The sequence below is a fragment of the Triturus cristatus genome, chromosome 5_2 (assembly GCF_964204655.1).
Source record: "Triturus cristatus chromosome 5_2, aTriCri1.1, whole genome shotgun sequence".
NCBI classification, from domain to species: Eukaryota; Metazoa; Chordata; class Amphibia; order Caudata; family Salamandridae; genus Triturus; species Triturus cristatus.
Genome location: NC_140588.1, coordinates 1,093,091,367 through 1,093,116,359, shown reverse-complemented (window position 1 = coordinate 1,093,116,359; position 24,993 = coordinate 1,093,091,367). Strand labels below are relative to the sequence as shown.

The 24,993-nt window shown below is 48.0% G+C and overlaps 1 protein-coding gene across 4 annotated transcripts in view; it reads right to left on the bottom strand.

Moving 5' to 3' along the window:
• Nucleotides 1-24,993, bottom strand: part of OGT (O-linked N-acetylglucosamine (GlcNAc) transferase) — a 668,897-nt gene that overhangs the window by 57,478 nt on the left and 586,426 nt on the right. For all 4 annotated transcript variants that reach the window (XM_085608464.1, XM_085608465.1, XM_085608463.1 and 1 more), the window contains exon 20: nucleotides 23,590-23,893. In XM_085608464.1, the coding sequence (XP_085464590.1) occupies nucleotides 23,590-23,893 (304 nt within the window). The remainder of the gene's footprint in view (nucleotides 1-23,589; nucleotides 23,894-24,993) is intronic.

The following is a 24,993-nucleotide window of genomic DNA, read 5'->3' as shown; positions in this document are numbered from 1 at the left end:
TTTAGCAGCTGCAGGGCAGGTCTTTGTTCTTCTTGCTCTTCTTGTCGTTTTCTGTCTGGAATCTAAGGAAGGAAGGTTCAGGGTGCCCCTAAATACTAGATTTAGGGGCGTTACAGGTAGGTGAAGGCCAGGGACCAATGGGTCCTTGTCCTGGGGTGGGTACACCCCCTATCCTGCCTCTCTCCTGTGGGAGGGGGGCAGTAGCCTAATCCTGATAGGGTAGGGCCTCCCATCTTCAAGATGGCGAGAGCCCGGAGATGTGCTTCACCTCGCCTCCCCCACCTGAGGGGTGGGGTGGGCAGGCTGGCACATCCCCTGTCCTTGTATGGGGTTTCCGGCCAAGCTTCCCGCCAGAGTGGGGGGTTGCAGTGGCCTGGGGAAACTCCAAATGGCGGCATGCCTTTGAAGCTTCCCTTTGCTCATCCTGGGGGAGGAGATTTCTCACCTCACCCAGGATGTGCATTGTTGCAGGCCCGGGAGAGCAGGGGCTCTCCCACCCAGGGGTCCAGCAACGTGTCTGCTGTGTGGCAGCCGGGGCAGCCTCAGAGCAGACGTGGATTGTAAGTTAGCTGTAAGGGGGCATCTTCTAAGATGCCCTCTGGGGTGCTTAGTACATTAAATCCTGCACTGGCATCAGTGTGGGTTCAATGTGCTGAGAAGTTTGATACCAAACTTCCCAGGCTTCAGTGTTGCCAATATGGTGCTGTGGAGCTCGTGTTTGACAAGCTCTCAGCACCATGTATTCCTAAATGACAGCACTGCACTTACAGTGCCCAGGAATGGACCCGGGTACTGTAGGGGCACAGGGCTCCTGCTCCTGTGCCCACACCGTAGGCGTAATGCACCCAGCTAGAGGGGTGGCTGACATATGCCTTGGCAGTGTAGGTGATGGGCATGGTACACAGTGATGTGTGCCATGTCGACTCTTTGTTTTGTCCTGCACCCAGACACTCAGCCTGCAAGGGCAGTGTGTGTGTAAGGGTACAGGGCCTCTGAGGGTGGCACAATGAGTGCTGCAGCCCTTAGAGGCCTTCCCTGGTCACAAGGCCCTGGGTACCTAGGGTACCATTTACTAGGGGCTGACATGTGGCTAGGGTTTGCCAATTTGGAGTTTGTGTGGTTTAAGGAAGGAACATAACCCTGGGCACCTGATTGGCAGGAACCCAGGGTACACTCAATCGAAGTACATTCAGCAATTTAGCAAAAAGTGGGAGCATACCATGCAAGAAAGATGGGACTTTCTCACAGACCCCCATAGGGAATCATTGACTGTTTTCTATGAAATATTTTCGAAGTGTCAACTTTTAAAATGGCAAAATATTGTCTAAAAATCATCACAGTAATTAAGTCTACTTTTATCACTGGATTCCAAGTACTGACCCAGGACTGAATCTAGGATCCAGTCCTGGAATTCCAAAAGTAATCCTAAAAGTAATCTGTGGCAAATAACTTGAAACTTCCATTGAACTCAATGCATTATTGTGTTTAAAATTGTGTTGCCTATTGCAACCACTTGTAACTTTCTACAAAAGTCAATTGCATAGTGCAAAAGTATTTATATAAAGCATCTCATTCTGAGAAAGTATGGAATATGCTACTTACCAGTATGCATCTGTTCTTGGCATGTAGAGTTGCAGATCTACATACTTGCGCATAGATCGCCATATGGTGTTGGACCCGGATGTTTGCAGTTTTTCCTCTTGGAAAGTCTTTGGAAGTCACGAGGTCGGTGTCTCCAACTTTGGATCGCATTGCGCATGGGCTTCGGCTCCATCCTCAGAATGTTTTTCGCCGACAGGGAAAGATGGAGCGTAGTAATAACAGGAAAGATGCCCATGTGTGTTGTATCTAAATAAGATAAACTTAAACAGATAAAGGTAGCCGGGAAGGCAGGTGGGCGTGTGTAGATCTGCAGCTCTACATGCCAAGAACAGATGCATACTGGTAAGTAGCATATTCCGTTCGAGGCATATGAGCTGCAGATTACACACTGTGCATAGATTATATAGCAGTACCCACCCCTAGCGCCGACCACCCGTATCTGTTGCAGTGGTTTGAAATAATGTTTTGAGTACAGCCTGGCCCACACTAGCCTGTTGGTTAGTTTGCACATCTACACAATAGTGTTTAGTGAAAGTGTGCGCTGTTGACCATGTAGCTGCTCTGCAGATATCATCTAATGGGATGTTCACTAAAGATGCCATTGAAGCCCCTATTTTACGTGTAGAGTGGGCTTTAGGGTGAAAGGATAGCGTTTTGCTTTGTGGTAGCAAATCTGAATGCATTTGACAATCCACCTAGCTATCCCTGATTTTGAGATGGGGTTGCCCTGGTGTGGTGGAGAGAAAGAGACAAACAGATGTTTGGTCTTACGGAAAGGTTGTGTTCTCTGTATGTAGTATAGTAAGGCTCTTTTGACATCTAGTGTGTGAAGAGCTCTCTGCAACGGTCTGTGGTTGCGAGAAGAATACTGGTAGTTCTACTGCTTGGTTAAGGTGAAAAGGAGAAATTACTTTAGGGAGGAATTTTGGGTTGGTACGGAGAACAACCTTGTTATGGTGCATTTGGAGAAAAGGTTCTTGAATGGTAAGTGTTTGTATCTCACTGACACTTCTGAGGGAAGTGATGGCTACAAGAAAAGCGGTTTTCCATGTTAGGAATTGAAGTTCACATTTGTGCAGAGGTTCGAAGGGAGGCCCCATTAGTCTGGTGAGATCGATGTTTAGGTTCCACACAGGTGAGGGTGGCAGTCTGGGGGGAATTATTCTTTTAAGGCCTTCCATGAAGGCTTTAATGGCAGGTACTCTAAAAAGTGATGCATGTTGCCTGTTTTGCAGATAAGCTGCTATGGCTGTGAGGTGCAGTCTAATAGACGTATAGGCTAGATTGCATCTTTGAAGGTGTAGTAAATGGCCTATGATGTGTTGAATGGACACATCTAGGGGATTGATGGTATTGTTGTGACAATACACAACAAAACGTTTCCACTTGGCGGCGCAGCACGCTCTATTGGTGGGTCGCCTAGCTTCTTTGATGATGTTCATACAGTCAGGGGGAAGATTGAGGTAACCGAATTCTAGGATTTCAGGAGCCAGATCACTAGGTTGAGCTGAGCTGGGTCCGGGTGCCTGATCTCTCCATGGTTCTGGGTTAAGAGGCATGGTGAGAGGTGTAACTTTTGGTGCAGTACTACAGATAGTTCCAGCAGTGTGGTGTACCACGGTTGTCTGGCCCAAGTTGGAGCTACTAGGATGAGTGTGAGGGAGTGTTGCTGTAGTTTGCGCACCACTAATGGAATGAGTGGGAGAGGCGGAAAAGCGTACGCAAATCTGCCTGACCAGTTCATCCATATCGCATTGCCTTTGGACAATGGGTGTGGGTATCTGGCGGCGAAGCTTGGGCATTTGGCGTTTTTGCGGGTGGCGAAGAGGTCTATCTGTGGATGCCCCCACATTTGAAAGTACGGGTGAAGAACTTGTGGATGGAGTTCCCACTCCTGGATCTGTTGCGTCTGTCTGCTGAGTAGATCGGCCATAGTGTTTTGGACTCCTAGGACATGTTGGGCCAGGAGAAAGATTTTCTGGGGTATGGACCATCTCCATATGCTCTGTGCTAGGTGAGAGCTGTGGAGAGTGTGCCCCGCCATGTTTTTGTTATACAGTACATGGCTGTCATGTCTGCGGACTAGGACTGCCTTGCCTGAAATCTGTGTTTGAAAAGATTTTGGGTCTATAAATATAGCAACTCCAGATGGTTGATGTGGAGTAACTTTTGTTGGGGTGTCCATCTGCCCTGCATGGTGTGATGCAATAGGTGAGCTCCCCAGCCGGACAGCGATGCGTTCGCCGTTAGTACTATCTGAGGAACCGGGTCCAGGAACGGTCACCCTTTGGAAAGGTTTTTGGTGGTCCACCACTGCAGAGAGCGATGGGTACGACCGTCTACCAACACCAGATCTGTCAGTTGACCCCGGGCCTGGTTCCATTGGCGCGCTAAGCACTCTTGTAGAGGACGCATCTGGAGTCTTGCGTGAAGTACTATGAATATGCAAGAGGCCATCATCGATTAGTTGCATATACACTCGAGCTGGAAGGGAGTGTTGTGCCGTAAATTTTGCGCCTAGAGCCTGAATGCTTGTGATCCTGGCCGGACTGGGGTAGGCTAGCGCTTTTGAAGTATCTATGGTGGCACCGAGGTAATGTTTTACATGGGACGGTTGCAGATGGGACTTTGCGTGGTTTACCGTGAAGCCTAGTTGGTGAAGTAGCTGGATAGTGGCATGCGTGTGTTGTACACACTGGTTGTATGAACTGTCTTTTATTAGCCAGTCGTCAAGGTATGGGAAGACATGGATGTGTTGTATCCTGAGGTGTGCTGCCACGACTGCTAGGCACTTGGTGAATACTCTTGGTGCTGTTGTGACTCCGAATGGGAGTACTTTGAATTGGTAGTGTTGGTTGTCCACTACAAATCTGAGGAACTTCCTGTGAGCGTTGTGTACAGGAATGTGGAAATAAGCGTCTTTTAGGTCTAAAGTGGTCAGGAAGTCGTTTTGGGAGAGCAGGGGGAAGTACCTGCTGAAGTGTTACCATGTGAAAATGGTCTGAGTGTATGTATGTGTTTAGGGGCCGAAGGTCTAGGATGGGCCGTAGTCTCGTCCCTTTTTGGTATGAGAAAATATAGGGAGTAAACCCCCAGATTTCGTTGGTTGGTAGGAACGTGTTATATCGCCCTTTTTGTAGGAGGGAGATTACCTCCTGCTTTAGTAATGTTAGATGTTCCTGTGACATTGGGTGTTGTCTGGGTGGAATGTTTGGGGGGGGGGGGGGGAAAGAGGGGGGGGGGTAGATATTAGTTCTAGGCAGTAGCCTGACCAAATTATTTGTGTTACCCATTTGTCTGAGGTGATGGTAGCCAAGACATGAAGGAAATTTTGGAGTGTGCCCCCGACCGGAGTGGGATGGTCTGGGGGGGAGTGGAGGGAAGTCATTGGGTAGGTGTGGAGGCAGAGCGGGCGGCGTTTGTCTTGCCTCTGCCTTTATTATTGTTGTCCCTGTAGCCGCCTCTTTGGTAACCCCTTGTGAAGGTGGATTGGGTAGGAGCTTTATATGAAGTGGAAGCGGTATCAGAGGAGTAGCCTCTGGATGTGCTCCGAAAGAAGGAACAGCGAAAGGAACGCCTGGGAGGGTGTGATTGTAAGGCTCCCATAGATTTGGCCGTGTCCGTGTCTTTTTTCATCTTTTCTAGGGCCTCATCCACTTTTGGGCCGAACAGATGTTCCTGGTCAAAGGGATGGTTCAGGATGGAAGCTTGTACTTCTGGTTTAAATCCTGAGATCCGGAGCCAGGCATGGCGACAGAGGAGGACGCTAGTATTGATGGCCCTAGAGGCGGTGTCTGCTGCATCTAGGGCACAACGGATGGTTTTGCCCTCCTGAATGAACTCGTTTTTTGTATTTGTCAGGGAGGTGTTGCATTATAGCTTCTAGTTCGTCATAATGGGCCCTGTCATATCTTGCTAGTAGCGCTTGTGTATTGGCGATACGCCATATGTTGGCAGCTTGTGATGCAGTGTGCTTGCCGGATGCGTCCAAGAGTTTTGACTCTTTGTCAGGTGGTGGTGCTTCGCCTGACACCTGGGAGTTGGCCCTCTTTCGTGCTGTGGACACTACCAGGGAATCTAGTGGTGCTGGCCCTCTGATGTAGGAGGGATCTGTAGGGGCAGCTTTATATTTCTTCTCGATGCGCGGTTTTATGACCCTGGCTCTGACTGGGACTTTAAAGACCTCTGGCGCATGTTTATAACCCCTTCAGAGCATGGGCAGTATGGAGGTGGCCCTATGCGTGGTGTCGAAAGTATCAAGGAGGAAGTCCTCCTCCACGGGGTCGGTATGGAGATCTACCCCGTGATAGTGTGCAGCCCTTTGGAGTAATGGTTAAACCCCATGAGTCTTCTGGTGGGGATGGTCTCGAAGGATAGAGATCATCCCCATGAGTCTTCTGGTGGGGATGGTCTCGAAGGATAGAGATCATCTTGTGGGACGTTAGGGATGTTACAGTCATCCCATGGGTCTGGGGAGATTGTGGGAGTGGGGTCCCCTGTGGGTAAGTCATGGGGCACGTCCCCTATGTCATCATATGTGTCGTCATGATCATCATCATCTGGAGGGGGTGTTGGGGAATGATTAGGAGGAGGTGGAGAAGGGGAAGGTGGAGGGGTGGGGGAGGTGGAGGGGTGGGAAGGTGGAGGGGGTGGGGAAGGTATGCTGGAGGTGGAGCTGGGGCAGGTTTTTCCAGCTGTCTTTTTGATGCTGAGCATCAAATGTCCGGTTTTGGGATCCTTGGTCAATGTCTTTTGCAAGGGATCCGGTGTAAAGAGTTATTCTGAAGGTGGTTTATCCGTCGGCGCAGAAGGCATCGGGGCCGTTGGTTTTCTGGCTTTAGTGTCCTGTTTGGAAGTATGCGGCTTGGAAAGGGCTTGTTTGGTCGGTGCCGAGATGGGTTTCGGATTCGAGATCTCGGTGCCGGTGGCCTTGTGTGCTTTTGTCGGTTCCGGGGATTGGGTCGGTATCGAGGAGCTGGAACTGGTGTTTCGGTATGGGGCTCAGTGCTGAAGAGAAGGCCATTTTCTTTTTCGGTGTCGGTGCAGAGGAAGGTTGGTCGGCACAGACGGTGGGCTGGCTCGATCCCGAGCGGCCGGAAGGCTTAATTGGCTTCTTTACCGGTCCCGAAGGTGCGGTGTGGGAAGCAGTGTCTTTGGTCTTACCTAGGTCCGGAGGCGAAGGCGTGACCGAAGCCTTTTTCAGTGCCGGCGAGGGCAAATTGGTACTCACAACCCTCTGTGCCGGAGTGATGTCCTCCAAATCTGAATCGTCGGCTTCGGAGGCGCTGACAAGGCCCTCGGAGTAGTGTTCTTCTGGAGCGTCAACGCCCTCTCCGAAGATGTCATCTGGAATCGCTGTCGACGAGTGTGCCATAGTTCTTCCTGCCCTTCGGTCTCGAATGGTTTTCTTGGACCGGAAGGACTTGCATGCCGGACAGTCTCGAGCCTCGTGTTCAGGGGAGAGGCAGAGGTTACATACTTCGTGATGGTCGGTGTGGGGGAATTTGGACCCACATCGAGGGCACTTCTTGAAGGGAGTCCTTTCCATTAGCCAGGACTGGAGCTTGGGTAGGCCCGAAGGCCGGCGTCGACGACTGGAATCGAAGGTCTTGATCGATGAGCCGTGTAGGGTGTGGAGATCGTGATCGAAACAATACCGCTAATTGGGGTGAGGATTGCACGTCGATTGAACTGGAAACCTGTTCAGAACCGGAGCGCGAAGATCACATCCGAGCCCAATGGCAGAAAAAAAACAATCTGAGGATGGAGCCGAAGCCCATGCGCAATACGATGCAAAGGAGGAGTCACCGACCTTGTGACTTCAAAGACTTTCCAAGAGGAAAAACAACTGCAAACATCCGGGCCCAACACCAGATGGCGATCTATGCATAAGTGTGTAATCTGCAGCTCATATGCCTCGAACATTTTAATACCTATTGTTGGTTCTAAAATAAAACAAGCATATCTTTTTTAATATATAAACTATTGGCCTAGAGTTCAGTTATTGAGTGTGTGAGGCCATTTGCTGGCTGAATGTGTGTAACAAATTACTTACACTGTCCTCCGATACTGCCTGACTGCTCGACCAAGCTACCACTTTAGAGAGTAAGGTTATATCTAACTTTAGCCTCTGCCAAACCTCTGGGGACTGTGGACTCTGTACACTCTGTACCTATTTGGGAACAGTATATACAGAGCCACTTTCTCACAACGACCCATTGCCTGGTGTGCCCAACCCAGTGGTGCCTGACCATCCCTCTACATCCCAACTTACCTCTCGAAGTGGTGGTCACTCCTGGAAGATCTTCGTCCCCGAGCCTGCAGTGTTGGTTTGTCCCGGAAAATCTTCCTTGAATTCAGCAGGGCACCCGACCTGAAAACTGCACCCTGCACCCGGATGCCCTAGCGCCGCTGAGGGTGTTGCTTTGGTGCCAACTTGGTCCCCAAGGTGCCCTGAGCTTAACCCTAGGAGCTTTGCTCCCACAAACCTGTGGCCTGCTTGGCAGCAGCCACCAACCGGAGTCCCTCTATCCCCCATAGGATAACATTGGGCCTCAAAACACTGCACCCGGCCGCCCGAGTGCCGCTGAAGGTGCAACAACAGTGCATCACTGACCCAGGGAAACCCCTGAGTCTAACCCCAGAACCCTAACTCAAAAGACCGATTGCTTACCTTGAAACCGATAACTCATTTTTCCTCATAGGATAACATTGACACTTTGTCTCAAAAAGTTTTCAAGTGTCGACTTTTGAAAACTGCAAATATTCCTTAAAAATCAGCCGATTAACCAAAACGCATTTTCTCAACTGTTTCCAGGAAATGTCCCAGTGCTGAATCCAGGATCCAGCACTGAGTAGGAAAAAGTAACGATAACCTAACTTACCTGCTAAATGAATTTCCTCCCTTAGGAGAACATTGGTGATTCTATGTGAAAAAGTTTTTAAGTGTCAACTTTTGAAATACAATAATATTCCTTAAAAATCATACCTTTAACCAAAACGCATTTACTCACGTTTTTAGGAAATGTCCCAGGGCTGAATCTAGGATCCAGTCCTGTGGTTAGAAAAGTAATCTGAAAATTAATTAACTGCATTTTACTTAAAAAGCCCGTTCAATTGAATGTACTATACCTGCAATGTGTTGCAAACTGCTTTCTTAAACCTGTAATCAAAACCAGTACCAGTTATATTGCAATTTTGAACTGTGTTCAAACAAGTCAATTACTACCGCAAAGTATATGCTCATCTGTACCAGGCTTGCTTGGCGCTAGAAATAAAACCGTATATTTTTTATACAACACCATTGGCCTAGAGTTCAGTTCTTGAGTGTGGGAGACCATTTGCTGACTGTGTACATCAAATACTTTACACTGTCCTCTGATACTGCCTTACTGCTCGACCAAGCTACCACTTTAGAGAGTAAGGTTCTAACTTTAACCTCTGCCAAACCTCTGGAGACTCTTGGACCCTATACACACTGTACCTCACTTTGGTGCAGTATATTTAGAGCCAGTTTTTACAAATGTCCACACAGTAATGCTTGGTGAATGTGTGTACTGAAGACCATGTTGCTGCCATGCAAATGTCTTGGATCGGAGTGTTAGAGAGAAAGGCAATAGTTGCTCCTTTCTTTCTTGTTGAATGCGCTTGTGGCGCCCCTTGTAAAGATTGTCCTGCTTGTTTGTGGCACGATTGTATGGCTTGTGCTATCCATCTTGCGAGTGTGTTCTTGGTTACTGGTCTTCCCAGTAAACTCTTTTCAAAGGACAGAAATAGCGGTTTTGTTTTCCTGCATTCTTTAGTCTTTACCACGTAATACATGACTGCTCTTCTTGCGTCAAGTGTGTGCAAAGCTCTTTCCGCTTCGTCTTTAGGGTTGTGATAGAAACTTGGAATTTGTATACTTTGGTTTATGTGGAATTTTGACACCACCTTTGGCATGAATTGTGGATTTGTCAATTCTGTTAAAATGTATTTGGAAGTAGGTTTCCTGTAATGTTAGTGCCTGCAGCTAACTTACTCTACTTAAGGATGTTATTGCCACTAACAATGCCGTCTTTATTGTAAGCATTTGTAGCGTTGCTTTGTGTAATGGTTCAAAAGGTGCTCTCATCATTTGTGATAGAACTATGTTCAGGTTCCAAGCAGGTGCTGGTACTATTTTTGGCGGTGCGATCCTTTTTGCACCCTCTAGGAACATTTAGACTACATGCAAGGTGAAGAAGCTTTCCCCCGTTTCTCCTCTTTTATATGCTACTATTGCAGCTAAATGTACTTTTAGTGATGAAAAACTTAATTTACTTTGTAGTAAATGAGAGATATTTGAGAACTGTTCTTTCCTTTGTAATCTTTCTTGAAAGACGCCTTTGAAGACACCATTGGGTGTGTACCTCTTCCATATTTCTGTATAACATTTTCTTGTTGTTGGTTTCCTAGCTTCTCTTAAAACAGCCATTTAGCTTTCTGGTATTTTGAGATGTGCAAATTCTATGTCCTCAGGAGCATGCTGCTAGGCCTAGGCTCGCTGGTTCTGGATGCAGCACTTTCCCGTTCTGCATTGTTAGCTAATTCTTTCTTTTTGGAAGTCTGTGCATTGTTCCTTCTGAGATTTCCGTTGGTTTTCCCCATTGTGGAGCTATGAGAATCAGTGTCATCTTGCTGGTCCTGTATTTGCAGATTACCCTGTTCAGGGCCGGCTTTAACACTGGTGGCTCCCTGTGCGGGATTGTTTATTGGCGCCCCCCCCCCCCCCCAATGACCACCTCTGCCACGGATTCCCTCACTAGCACCCTTTAACAGTGGCCCTCAAGTCTCCATAACCACGGTCTCTCAGATTATTTTAGTTTTATAGCACCGCTCATACCAGTATAAGGTGTCAGAGCACGTTACATCACACACGTGTGTAAATCAGTGTATAGGAAATGATAAATCAGTCAGGACTACAAGGTGTATGTCATTGATACTCGTAGGCAATAAAGTTTGAGCCCTTATCCTGGAAAAGCACAAATTCAGAATTTAAAACTTAAGTTCATTCTTAGGGGTTCTCTTTAATAATAATTGTTTTCTAGACAAATTAACCCTGTTTGGAAGATTAGGATAAGAAAAGACCGGGCAAAAAACATATAGATCTAACATATACCTTGCAGTTTGCATGCAGCTCTTTGATGACAGTTAATAGCTCAATGTTCTATATTAGGATTTAGACTTAAGAACAGCAAGTTACAAAAGGAGCTTTTTTACAGAAGCATTAACCCACTGACCGATCTACTTTATTTGCACTTTGTTATCTACATAGTACACGTTTTTGGCAGCAGGCATTTTAACCCTCTGTGCTACCTTCGGATGAGTCAAAACTAGACAAACACCAGTCTCTTTTCAGTAAGACTATTAATCACGGAGTTATCTTGCATTTCAGTTGATGCCTGAAAATTGCTGGATGCGAGCAACACGGCAGCAGGTGCTTTTAAAATGTTAATACACTTGCAAAAATGACGGCCCACCCCAAGTCAGTGCCCGGTGCGGTGGCACCGATCGCACCACCCTAGAGCCGGTCCTGACCCTGTTCAGCAATGGTATTGGGGGAAAAAGCGTAAGCAAATCTCCCTGACCAGTCTATCCATAGCGCATTTCCTAGGGACTGCTTGCAGGGTCGCCTGGATGCGAAGTTTTGGCATTTTGCATTCTGGGGTGTTGCAATAGGTCTATTTGTGGTGTTCCCCATTTTTTGAAGATTGTTTGCACTTCTGCTTGGTTCAATTCCCACTCGTGGGATGCCGTTTGTTCAGATTGTCTGCTTCTGGATTGTCCTTCCCTGGTAGGAGTATCACTAATATGTCTATTTACCTTGGAATTGCCCATCTCCAAATCTGTTGTGCTAGTGTGGAAAGTGCGACAAAGTGCGCCCCCCCTTGTTTATATAGAACATCGCAGTGTTGGTACAAACGGACAACACCCTTTTCCCGTATAGCTGCTTCTGAAAGGCTTTTAAGGCTAAGAATACAGTTTTTAGTTCCAAGATATTGATGTTTCATCGTATCCTGTGGTGTCCACAATCCCCTTAGTTTGAGATTGTCCATTTGTGCTCCCCATCCCACTAGGGATGCATCTGTTATGGTCACTGTCTGAGTTGGAGGTGTGAAAACTCTCCCCTGTGCTATGTTTGCTTTGTTCCACCGTGCCATCTCCTGATGAACTCGGTTTGTGACATCCACTATATATCCTCCCAACTCCCTGTAGCTTGTGACCATTGTGCTTGGAGCCATTCTTGAAATGGTCTCATGTGCAGACTAATATTGGGAACTAAATGAATGCATGATGCCATCATTCCTAGTAGTTTCCCCACTGTCCTTTTTTTTTTTGCAGAGTTTTATATAGGGCGAACTTGCACCAGTTACGTTACAAGAGGAGACACATTAATTTTTGTTAGGCACGGGGAGATTAAGTGATTTGCCCAGAATCACAGGATGTTCAGCGTCATTGCCGAGACTCGAACCCAGTTCCCCAGATTCGAGATCGCCGCCCGAGGTGTTAGGCCAACTCCTCTCCCCAGATGGTGCCCCTTCTGGTACAGATGAGTCTCCTTCAATAGGGCCGATATCCTTTTCTCGATGGGGAATGCTTTCCCTAACAGTGTTTATCTCTGCGCCCAAGAACACCTTCTTGCGTTCCAGTTCCATTTATGATTTTTCTCCGTTTATGGAGAAACCCAGCTGAACTAGTGTCTCTACCACTTGTTGTATATGCTGTTTGCATAGGCTGTATGAGTTTGCCCTTACTAACCAGTCGTCTAAGTAGGGGTAAACATGAATTCCTTGTCTTCTGAGATGCGCTGCTACCGCTGCCAGGCACTTTGTGAACACCCTTGGTGCCGATTTTGGGCTGAAGGCTAGCACTTTGAATTGGTAGTGTTTGTTGTCTATGACAAATCTTAATAGTCGTGTGTGTTTTTTGTTCATTGGGATGTGCAGGTACGCATCCTTCAAGTCTAATGTTGCCATGTAATCTCCTGTTTGTACTTAAGGTAGCACTTACTGTAGGGTAGTCATTTTGAATGTTTGAGTCTTTATGAATTTATTTAGAAACCTTAGGTCTAATATTGGCCTTAATGATTCGTCCACCTTTGGAATTAGGAAGTATGTTGAATATTGAATATGCTACTTACCAGTATGCATCTGTTCTTGGCATGTAGGGCTGCTGACATTCATATCTGTGCATAGATCGCCCCCTAGTGTTGGGTCCGGATGTTTGCACGTTGTTGTCCTGGAAGAGTCTTCGACGTATCACGAGATAGGTGACTCCTCCCCTGGACCACAGTGCGCATGGGCATCCTCTCCATCCTTAGACTGTTTTTCGCCATTGTGGCAGTGATGGAGTAGATACAGTAAGTGATGACCATGCTATACAGTAATTCTGAGAGCTGAAGCTGCTACAGGCGCCGGGGAGGAGGGTGGGTGATATGAATGTCAGCAGCCCTACATGCCAAGAACAGATGCATACTGGTAAGTAGCATATTCAGTTGTGGGCTGCTGAATTCATATCTGTGCATAGAATACAGAGCAGTACCTCCTATTAGCGGCGGCTACCCGTGCCAGCTGCAGCAGTCTGAAAAAGAGTTTTGAGAACAGCCTGTCCTACAGCTGCCTGCTGTTTTGAGTGTACATCTACACGGTAGTGTTTGGTAAATGTATGTACAGTGGACCATGTGGCTGCTTACATATATCCTGTAAAGGAATGTTTCCCAGGAAAGCCATGGACGCCCCTAACTTTCGTGTTGAGTGGGCTCGTGGGGGAATCGTTAATGTGCGTTTAGCTTTTTGATAGCAAATTTGAATACATTTAACGATCCATCTGGCTATACCTGCTTTGAAAGAAAACAGGCAGTTCAATAGTTTGATTCATGTGGAACTGCGATATCACCTTGGGCATGAATTTGGGATTGGTACGTAGTACAACCCGGTTTGCGTGAACCTGTATGAATGGCTCTTGAATGGTTAGTGCCTGGAGTTCACTAACTCTTCTTAACGAAGTGATTGCCACTAGGAAAGCTACTTTCCAGGTGAGGAATTGAATCTCACATGAATGGAGAGGTTCGAAGGGTGGACCCATCAGTCTGGTGAGGACCAAATTGAGGTTCCACACCGGTGCTGGTGGGTGTCTTGGGGGAATTACTCGTTTGAGTCCCTTCAAGAAGGCTTTGATGGCAGGCACTCTGAATAAAGAGGTGCTGCCTGTTTTGGAGATAGGCTGCTATTGCGGTTAAATGGACACGTATTGAGGTGTATGCCAGATTGCATCGGTATAGGTGTAAGAGGTAACAGATGATGTTTTGAATGGATGCGTCCAGCGGGTTAATGTCATTGTTGTTACAATAAATGACAAACCTCTTCCATTTAGCCGCATAGCAAGCTCTGGTAGTGGGTCTCCTGGCCTCCTTGATGATATCCATACAGTCAGGTGGCAGGTTTAGGTAGGTTTAGGTAGCCAAACTCTAAGACTTCAGGAGCCAGATTGCCAGGTTCAGCTGCTGCGGATCTGGGTGCTGAATCTCGCCATGGTTCTGCGTCAAAAGCGCGGGTTTGATCCGCAGCCTTTGATGCGGCACCACGGAAAGTTCTAGAAAGGTGGTGTACCATGGTTGGCGCGCCCATGTGGGAGCAACTAGGATGAGTGTCAGTGAGTGTTGTCGCAGTTTGCGTGCCACTAGCGGTATTAATGGCGCTGGGGGAAAAGCGTACGCAAATCTGCCGGACCAGTTCATCCATATCGCATTGCCCTGTGACTGTGGATGTGGGAACCTGGCGGCAAAGCTTTGGCATTTTGCGTTTGTTTGTGGCGAATAGGTCTATCTCTGGATGACCCCACTGTTGGAAGTACGGTTGGAGAACTGACGGATGTAGCTCCCACTCGTGCATCTGGTGGCTGTGTCTGCTGAGCAGATCCGTCATCTGGTTGTCTTTGCCGGGGAGGTGTTCCGCCATGAGGAATATGTTCCTCTGAATGGCCCACTTCCACATGCTCTGAGCCAGATGAGACAACTGTGGAGAGTGTGTTCCTCCCTGCTTCTGTATGTAGTACATGGCAGTCATGTTGTCCGTCCGGATCAACACGACTTTGTTGCACAAGTGTACTTTGAATGCCTTCATGGCTAGGAAGATTGCCATCAGTTCCAGAACGTTGATGTGCATCTTCTTTTGTTGTGTTGACCATAGTCCCTGCACTGTGAAAGTGAGTACATGAGCTCCCCAACCCTGGAGAGAGGCGTCTGCTGTCAGTATTATTTGTGGAACAGGCTCTTGGAACGGTCGGCCCTTGCAAAGGTTTTGTGGATTCCACCAATGCAGAGAGTTGTATGCCCGACCGCTCACCAACACTAGGTCTTTTAATTGTCCGTGAGCCTGATTCCATTGACGTGCTAAGCACTCCTGAAGCGGGCGCATATGTAGTCTCGCGTGCGGGACTATGAAAATGCAGGAGGCCATCATGCCTATCAACTGCATGAACACTCGCGCAGGAAGGGAGTGTTGAGGTTTGAACTTTGTGATCAGCAGTTGCATGCTGTTGATCCTCACTAAATTTGGCTGAGCTGTGGCTGCCAAAGTGTTTATGGTGGCGCCCAGGTACTGTTGTACGTGTGCGGGTTGGAGATGTGATTTTGGGTAATGTGGCTGGCGCATTGCTGGGCTGACTTTGCCTGAACAAGCCAGTCGTCCAGGTAAGGGAAGACGTGAATGTGCTGTCTCCGTAGATGTGCAGCCACTGTTGCTAGGCACTTGGTAAAGACCCTGGGTGCTGTTGTTACTCCGAAGGGGAGAACTTTGAACTGGTAGTGATGCCCCTGAATAATGAACCTGAGATATTTCCTGTGTGAAGGGTGTATGGGTATGTGGAAATACGCATCTTTTAGGTCCAGTGTTGCTAGGAAGTCTCCCTGACTGAGCAGCGGGAGAACCTGCTGTAGGGTGAGCATATGGAAATTCTCTGAGAGGATGTAGTGGTTGAGGGGTCTCAGGTCTAGTATAGGTCTGAGTGACCCGTCCTTTTTTGGGATTAAGAAGTAGAGAGAGTACACCCCTGTCCCCTGCTGGTTGACGGGCACGACCTCTATTGCACCTTTTTGCAGCATACTTAGCACTTCCTGCTGCAATAATGCTAAGTGCTCTACGGACATAGGACGGTGCTTTGGCGGTATGTTGGGTGGAGTGGAGGTTAATTCGAGACAGTAACCGTGCTGGATAATGTCCCTGACCCACCTGTCTGTGGTGATGGTTTTCCACGTGGACAGGAACCGCTGGAGTCTCCCCCCGACAGGTGTTATGTGGTCGGGGGGAAGGGAGAGGGCGTCACTGTTTGTTTTTGGGTGAGGACCTGGTGTTGCCGTAACCACGTCCTCTGCCCTTGGTGCTGGAGCCGCGATATCCACCTCTGTTGGTTTTATCGTAGGTACTCTGTGTGCCCCCTTTAGTGTATTGCTGCTGTGACCCCTGGCCTCTAGCTGCTCCTCTATTCCCGGGGCGACGAAAGGAGCCACTACGAAACTGCTGCGTCTGCAGAGCCCCCATTGATTTCGCAGTGTCAGTGTCTTTTTTAATTTTCGAGGGTAGTGTCAACTTCAGGGCCGAATAAGTAGTCGGGGTTGACTGGCTGATTTAAGATGTTTTGAATCTCCGGCTTGAAGCCTGAGATTCTCAACCATGCGTGTCGTCTCAACATGACGCTGGTGTTGATTGCCCTTGCCGCTGTGTCGGCAGCATCCAGGGCGCACTTGATGGATGCATTGGTAAGGAGTTGTCCCTCTCTGATGAGGAGCTCCGCTGCCTCTTAGTATTCATCTGGCAAATGTTGGAGTAGTGATTCTAGCGTGTCGTAGTGGGAACGATCATAACGGGCCAGGAGTGCCTGTGTGTTGGCAATGCGCCAGATGTTTGCTGCTTGCGCTGCAATCCTTTTGCCCGACGTCTCCAGCACTTTGGACTCCTTGTCTGGGGGAGGAGCATCACCCGTTGTCTGCAAATGGGCTCGTTTGCGAGCGTTAGCAACTACCATGGAGTCCAGAGGTAACTGACCCCTAATGTACATAGGGTCTCCGGGTGCAGGCTTGTATTTTTTTTCAATCCTGGGGTTTAGCACCCGTGCCCTGGTTGTTTCCTTAAAAATGTCCTTTGCAGGTTTGAGAACTCCTTTCAACATGGGCAGAGTCTTGACAGTTCTTTCGGAAGAGGCGAAGGTGTCCACTAAGAAGTCTTCTTCGACAGTGTCAGAATGGAGTTCTACTCCATGATTGGCAGCAGCCCGTTCTATGAGGGCATTGAAGGCAGCAGTGTCCTCTGTGGGAGATGTCTTGGTGCTGTAAAGCTGCGTGTCATGGGTATCTGGCGCGGTACCCTGGTCTGTAGGGTCATCCCATGCCTGATCTGGGTCTTGCAGATGCTCATCAGGATCGACATTCCCAGGGTAGGTGGTATCATCTCCCATATAGTCCTCTACTGCGTCCGTCTCTGAAGGCGTAGGAGAAAAGGACTGGGGATCCTGATAGGAGGGTTGTAAGCGTTCATGAAGAACTGGTTCCGACCCCGCTGGCAATTTGTGCTTGAGAGGTATTCTGTAGGAGTCCAATCCCTTCTCTGGCGTGATTTTCCGCTTGCGGAGCATCAGTTTACCAGTGTTGGCGTCGATGAATTGTGGCTGTGAAGGCTCAGAATCTGTGTGTCCAGTAGACGGGGACTGTGTCTGGCGGACACGTGTTCGAAACTCGAACATCTTCGGCGCCGTGGACGGCGGCAAGCCAAAAGTGATGTTGGTCAGAGCAGAGGGTGCTTTCGGAGCCTTGTGCGTGTCGGGGCCCGACGTGGATCGGAGGGCTGCCCGTTCCCTGATGCGGTGCAACGACGCCGCGACTTGTTGCACGGAGAACGCGGAAGGCTCTTTGGAACCGGTCGGCACCGTGGAGGTAGGCGTCGACTGCTTTGGAGCCATAGGGTCATCGATCCGAAGAGAGGTATCGACGGTCGTTGGAGTCGAGGACTTGGCGTGTGCCGCTGTCTTCGACGGCGACGCAGATGGGGCGGCCATTTTGACTTTGGTGGTCGGGCCGACGGCTTCGGTGCCAGAGGCCGAGGCGCTTTGGGGGGACCGAGGGCCTTTTTCTTCGGGTCAGTACCGATATCCGCTGCAGTGAGTTCGGCGCCGAAATCCCTTTTACTGCGTTCGGGGCCGACGGCCTTTGCTGGCGTCGAAGGAGTGGAGGGCTTCGAGCCGATTACATCCAGTTTCACTTTTGGTTTCGGTGGAAATGGTGCGACGATTGGTTTAGGTTTCGCTGAAGGGAATCCAGTCGTTTGATAATAATGGCTCGTGCGGGATGTTCGAGGCCGGGCCTGAAGGCGGGGCCGAAGAACTTTGAGACTGATCTCGGGTAAGGCCCGGAGGCGATCCCTCGACCTGAGCCTTATAATGACGCACTTTGACGGCCTCCGTATCGACGGGTGGGCCCGGCTCCTCGGTAGAGCTATCTTCTTCGGCCCCAAAGGCCTCATCGTAGTCTCCTACCTCGTCGATGACTTCTTCCCTTTGAAAAAGCACCTCATCGTCGTCTTCTGATCGGGAATCGTGTTCGGAAGCGGGGCTGGAGTTTACTTCTTCCACGCTCTCGGCGTCCTAGTCTTCGGTGCTGAAGATGTTGGCCGGGGCAGGCGCCGATTGCTGCGCTTCTAATCTCGCCGCCCGTCGATTCCGGAGAGTCTTCTTCGATCGGAATCGGGCACAGGCCATACATTTCGACTCATCGTGATCCGGTGAGAGACATTTGTTGCATACCGGGTGGACGTCGATGTGTGGGTATTTAGCGTGGCATAAAGGACACCGTTTGAATGAAGTCCGATTCCATCGTCAATGTAAGTTCGATGTTCGGACCAAACGGATCCGAAAGGCTGGAAGAAGGTTCTAAAGTAGTAAAGAAACTAGTCGATACCGAACGGGAACAGTACCGACGAAAACTAAAGGCCTTTTGGCCTTAAACTGAATTTTCCTAACTTGAGCTAAGATAAGCACATCCGAACCCAATGGCGGAAAAAAACAATCTAAGGATGGAGAGGATGCCCATGCGCACTGTGGTCCAGGGGAGGAGTCACCTATCTCATGATACTTCGAAGACTCTTCCAGGACAACAACGTGCAAACATCCGGACCCAACACTAGGCGGCGATCTATGCACAGATATGAATTCAGCAGCCCACATGCCTCGAACACTCCTTTGTTCTTTTCTCTGTGCGGTACGTTCTCGATCGCATGTTTTTCCTTTAAATCTTGCACCTCCTGGAGTAGGTGAGATAGTTCTTTGGTGCTTTGTCTGGAGGTTGTCTGCTTAGCTCTATGCAGTATCCATACTGTATTAGGTTTAAAATCCACTTGTCTGTGGTTATTTCCCTCCATTTTTTAATGGTAAAAATGCAGTCTGCCTCCTATTGGGGTGGTATGTTTGAGGATCTGTAAAGTTGTGTCTATGTACCCTCAGCGTTGGTGAGTGTACCGTCTTGTGCTTGAAGTCACTTTGAGGTTGGTTGTCCTCTCCTTTGTGGTTGTACTCTGCCACAGATGCGCCCACGAAAAGATGCTCTGCCCTGGTACTGCCAGTTTTGCTGTTGTCCCTGCTGTGTACCCTGGTTGCCTGTTTGGTATGTTTGCTGGAAACCCTGATGAGAAGTAGTTGGTTGTTGTGTACCTCTACCTGCTGGTCTCCTTGATGGTGTTCCTCTTCGTAGGCACCTGAACTGGAGCGCCCCCATGGACCTCGCGGTTTCATTGTCTTTCTTCAATAGATTGAGTTTCTCATCCACCACACTCCCAAACAATTGCTCTCCATTGAATGGTGAGTTGATGATGTTTCTTTGAACTTCAGGCTTGAATCCAGAAATTCAAAGCCATGCATTTCCCCTTTCTGTGATTCTAATCTTCATTTATCTGCTGGATGTTTCGGCAGCATCTAAGGCAGATTTTAAGCAAGTATTTGCGATGCTCTTCCCTTCCTCTACCAGGTGGGTAGCTCGCTTTTGGGATTGTTCAGAAAGGTGTTTCAGCAGCTATGCTACTTCTTCCCAATGTTGGTAGGCGTGTCGGTTCAATAGTGCATTTGAATTAGCAATGCGCCATTGATTGGCTGCCCTCCTCTCCACCTTTCCTCCTACCAGGTCCATCCTTTTGCTTTCTGTCTGGAGGTGGACCTACTGTAGCTGGGATATTAGCTCTTTTCATTGCCGTTGATGCAATAATGGAGTCCGCTGGCACCGATCCCCTGATGTATAAGGGGTCTTTAGAAGAGCGTTTGTACTTTTCAGCTCTTGGAGTTCTAGCTTTGCATGTAGCTGGCTCCTTGAATGCCTCCTTTCCCTGATCTAGTACGCGTGGTAGAATTGGGAGAAATTGGTTTCTCGATTGCATAGGCATTAGTGTCTCTAATAAAAAACATTACTGTGGTGTTTCCTCCTCCAGAGGCACCCCATACGTGTCTTCTGCCTTCATTACCACTTGACTATACATGCCAATGTCATCTGGAGGTAAAGACCTGGAAGAATGTCTCCACAGCCTCCTCCGGTGATTCGGCGTAGAGATCTTGCGCCGATTTCGCATGTGCGTGTTCATCTTCGTCGACATCGTACCCGAAGAAGAATGATTCCTGTTCTTCCTCGACTGGCTCAGGGGTTGTCGGTGGAATTATGTCTTCGACGACTGTCTCCTCTGTTGTATCTTTTGCTTTCAGCGAATCTTGAAATGCTTCAAGCTCTCGAAGTCTCTTTCGTTGCAGCATATTAGCCATTTTGTGCCTTTTACTCTTCCTTTATATCTCGGCCACGAGTGTTTCGGCGTCGAGATCATCTACCTTTCGGTTTTTGCCTGTCGACGGCGAAACGGTTGTCGAGAGTTGGTTGTGTCTCTTTTTTCGGTGCTGAAGCGTCCTTTTGCCGAGTGTCTTTTGAAGTCTTCGCCCTTTCGAGGACCTTTGCCGTTTCGGAGTCCTTATCGAAAGATCCTACGGTGTGTTTTGGCTTGGGTGCTGTAGCGGTTCGTCGCCAGAGTTCCCTTAGTTTCAAGCCCATTTTTCGGTCAACGACTACCTTACCTCTTTCGACGTCTTCGTTGACGTCCCAGACCAAAATATCTTTCCTAGTCGCCCTCAGGTCCTTCGGCGACACTATCTTCCTCTTTACTGGCGAGGTACAGGTCTCGCAGCGAAGGTGGTGGTCCTTGGTCCTGCAAGTTGTGATTGTCACGTCGCTGTCTTTCTCTCAGTCTCAAAGTCTTCGGGGTGAAGACAGCGCAGGCGTTGCAGTCGGCGCTCTGGTGATCCAGCGGCAGGCACAGATTACAGACTGAGTGCTGATCCCTCTGTGCGTACTTGTGGTGACAGTTCTGGCAAAATTTGAACGGTGTCTTGTCCATTACCGTGTCCAGGTAGCCCCCTGCATGCGCATTCTTCGATCGAAGATCTCAATTATCGTCTCCTCGTTGCTCTCCCGTTGCCCCGGCCAGTCGAAAGAACTTCCTCACGGTTTTTCTCTTTTTATTTCCTCGATTCTTCTCTCCAATCTTGGGAGCTTCTCCGTAACGATCCAGACCCAACAGCGGAAAAAAAAAGAATCTGAAAATGGCTACCAAAGGTGGGAGCTTCCGGAGGAAGCGCGTCGACGTCACAGAAGGACACCAAGGTACTATGTCGTCAACATCCACCCAAAAAAGAAAAAAAGAGCAGAAATAAGACAATTCTGGACCCAACCACTAAATGGCAGAATAATGCACAGCATAGTGAATCCAGTAAGATTCACGGTGCAAAACAAACTTTGTAGAGCTCAGCCAGTTTATGCAGCAATATAGACCATCAATGGAATAATGGACGGTAAGTAAACTGTCCACCTTCCACTGATCAGTGTTGTGGGAAAACTTTGCATACTCTGACCCACATCAAGGTCTAACCCAAATACTGCCTTTCGCCTCCGATAGTCGAGGCAGATTAAGGATCTGGTTACAAACTGACTGGCTGCTGTTTTGTAATCTTGTAGCAAGACATAGGCTTGGAGTGGTTGCATAACAGCTCATTATCAAAGACAGGCGCTGGAATTCGGTCTGGAGTAGTCAGCATCTGTACTGGCAGAGAAAGGATTGGGCTGTATCCAGGGCCCAGAGTGGAAGTGTGAACCTGTGTCCGTACAGGACAAGGAATGGGTCCCAGAGGGCCAATCTGTATCAAGGAAGGGCCTGCCAGCGGACTCCTTGCATTCTTTTGGGCTCAGAGGCATGCCAAAGAGAGCCATAAGCATCTGAAAGAGCTAAGCCATGGCCTCCTTGAAGGTGGCCATTTGCAGCAGTGTCTATGATGGCTAGGGAAATTTGGGGTGTGCCAGGACCAGTTGCACACCGGATTCAGAAGACACTTTAAGTATGATCTTTTGATGGTTGCCCTTGTCCCTGCTCGCATGATTTCAAGTGATGGGATTGGGAGGACTCTCCCTAAGCTTTCTTGCCCTTATGGTGCATTTTCAACTTCCTGAAGACTTGGAGTGAGAATAGAAGTTCACGCTGGACTGGATTCTTGAACAGCATCACAAGTGGATCTTAGGTTAAGCAACGTAGAGGACAGACATCTGATCATGAAGTTGTGGCACAGCTCAAAGACATTCCTGGCACAGTCTAGGTACATTTTGAAACTGCTGGAAGACAGAGTTAGGAGCAACACTCCATCAATGGGCATGGAAAGAAAGAACCTGTTGTCAGTGTACAGGAGTGGTACTTATATGGAACTCTGCTCTGCTATCTTCTGGGCTAGTAGTCTCTCTACAGAGTCAGCACTCGATGGTGCATTGCTGTGAAATTCTCTGGATCCAGTGTGGTGCCCGAGGATGTTCTAAGGGTTTTGGAATCGGTGATTAGATGTAGCCATCAGAAATGAAAGTGAAAAACGTTATTCTGCATTTTATGGCTGCCTTTTTGAGTGCTCATGAGTGCATGAACTTGGTTGAGTCACACCCTTCTTAAAGCGTCCTAATATACAGCTACCTCGTCCCTTCTACTATTGCTTTGACATTGTACTGATCAAACCTGTAGCATTATATCATCCCCACTCTACAAAGTTCCGTTAATCATAGGTTGGTACGGTAAGTGTTTAATCGTGCAACACATTGTAAATGAACACCTTCTGTACAGGTATGTGATTAACTCCAAAACCAAAATATTATACACTAAGAAATAGGCATGGGTATAGAAACAGTTTTTAAGTCATCTACTGAGCTAGTATACAAGGCACAATTAACCAGTCTCCCTCGCTTGGATTAGATTCAGAAAGTGCTAAGTCATGTGATTTAGCTTGTCGCATAGAATCAAAAGTATCTGACCATGTTGGCAGCAGTAAAGGCTGGACAGGACCCTGTCCCATGCAGTTAATGATACATAACTTCACAACAATGGAAAGGTGGAAATACCCTTTGCAAATAATGGGTAACACTCTCCATAGGCAGAAAAAGGTACTGCCAGTGGGATGTGGGTGAGACTGAACCACAGTGATGCACACTATCAGCCAAAGGCATTCTGCATGTTTAAAGCACACTGATCTCATACAGTGTGCTAAACCAGGTTTCTGCACAGCCTCAGATTCAGTACAAGACAATCCCGGCCCTTTACAACACCCTGTAGTATGTATGCCTGCGCAAGTCAGGTACCATGACACTGTAGAATTAGATGGTAGCTATACTGGGCCCTATTAATTCTATGCATTAAACAGAACGACAACCCTCCCAATTCCTTACGCTGAACAAGCACAACACAAAATAGACTAGCATGCAGAAACTCAAGCAAGAGAAGTACTCCCTGGCACCCAAGAAACCAAAAACATCAAGGCATAAAAAAACATTAACGTCACCATGTTTCAGACTGTCTTACAGAGGGACAACAAGAGAAACACAAATGAAATCCTAATTGAAATCAAAGTAATAAAAAGTCAAATTACCTGAAGAACAACCCCTGTTGAGCACAACTAAGCTTTCCGTTGGTTCCTTACCTGGCATAGTGACCATGGGCGTTCCTGCCCAGAGCACATCCATGCCAGTGGTGTGCCCGTTACAGAGGGGAGTGTCCAGACAAACATCAGCCAACTGGCCCCTCCTCACGTGTTCCTCCTTTGGGGCAACAGGAGAAAAGATAATCCTGCTCTGAGGAAGGCCCATGCTTTGGGCATACTGCTGTATATTTGGTTCTCCCACAGCTGGAAACCGTAGTAGCCACAGTACGCTGTTCGGGACACGCTTTAGAATCTACAAAAGAAAAGGCAAAGATTACATTCAAACCTAGCGAAGTCCTAAGATTAAAAAAAAAAGTAAAATGAACTTAGATGTCTGCTGGGTTTCAGTCTTCAAAAGCCATATGTTCTACAGTAGTGAGTAGAAAAGCAAACATTTATACTTGAGACATTACCCTTGCCGCCTCCACCAGACCATCACAGGGAAACCCTCTCATGATAATCTACACACTACACCAACCCATCCTCTGTTAACCCCTTCCACGCGGGGGCAATTCTCCCAGCTCGTCATGAGGCACTGTGGAGCTGAGCTCGTCACGACCCTGCCCACTGATTGATTCCCCCGCACAGGCGAGGAATCAACCGCGCATGGGCGTGTCGCGACGGTTATGACGACCCCAGCTCGTCATGAGCACAGCTCCACTGTGCCTCATGACGAGCTGGGCTCGTCATGAGCACCGAAGCGGTTATTCACCCCATACTGCCCAGTCCCATGACAATCTGCACTGTACAGCTCCCATTTTACATTAATCACTATACAGCTCCACAGCCCTATTCACTGATGCATCACATTGCACAAGACTATGAAACCAGTGACTCAGTTATAATGGTTTAGCAGCTTGAAGCTCTTATATATTCAAATACTCCGCTCTACTCTGCTACTTCGTGGCAGGGTCTAGTAGGGTGTGTTCAGAAAACTTTACCGTGAGTGGGTGTGAACACAAGTGGTGTTTGCATGTGACATCGACCATAAATTCACAATGCCCCTTCTACATTCTCATTTTAGATTTGTTTTCTATATATACACACACATGTATATATACATACATATATACACATACACACACATATACACATACATATATACACATACATATACACATACACACATATATATATATACACTGAAAAAACCATAGGTTTCACACATGTTATAGTTAGCAGGACATTTCACTCGTGAAAAACCAATGAAATTCCCCCGTTATAGTTAGTGCAGGCAACTATAACTCACGCGACTGCAATCCTCTGCTGATGATGTCAAATATTACATCACTGTATTTAGACACTTATTTACCCATGTCTTCTTCCATTAATTTTTAGCTATACATATATTAC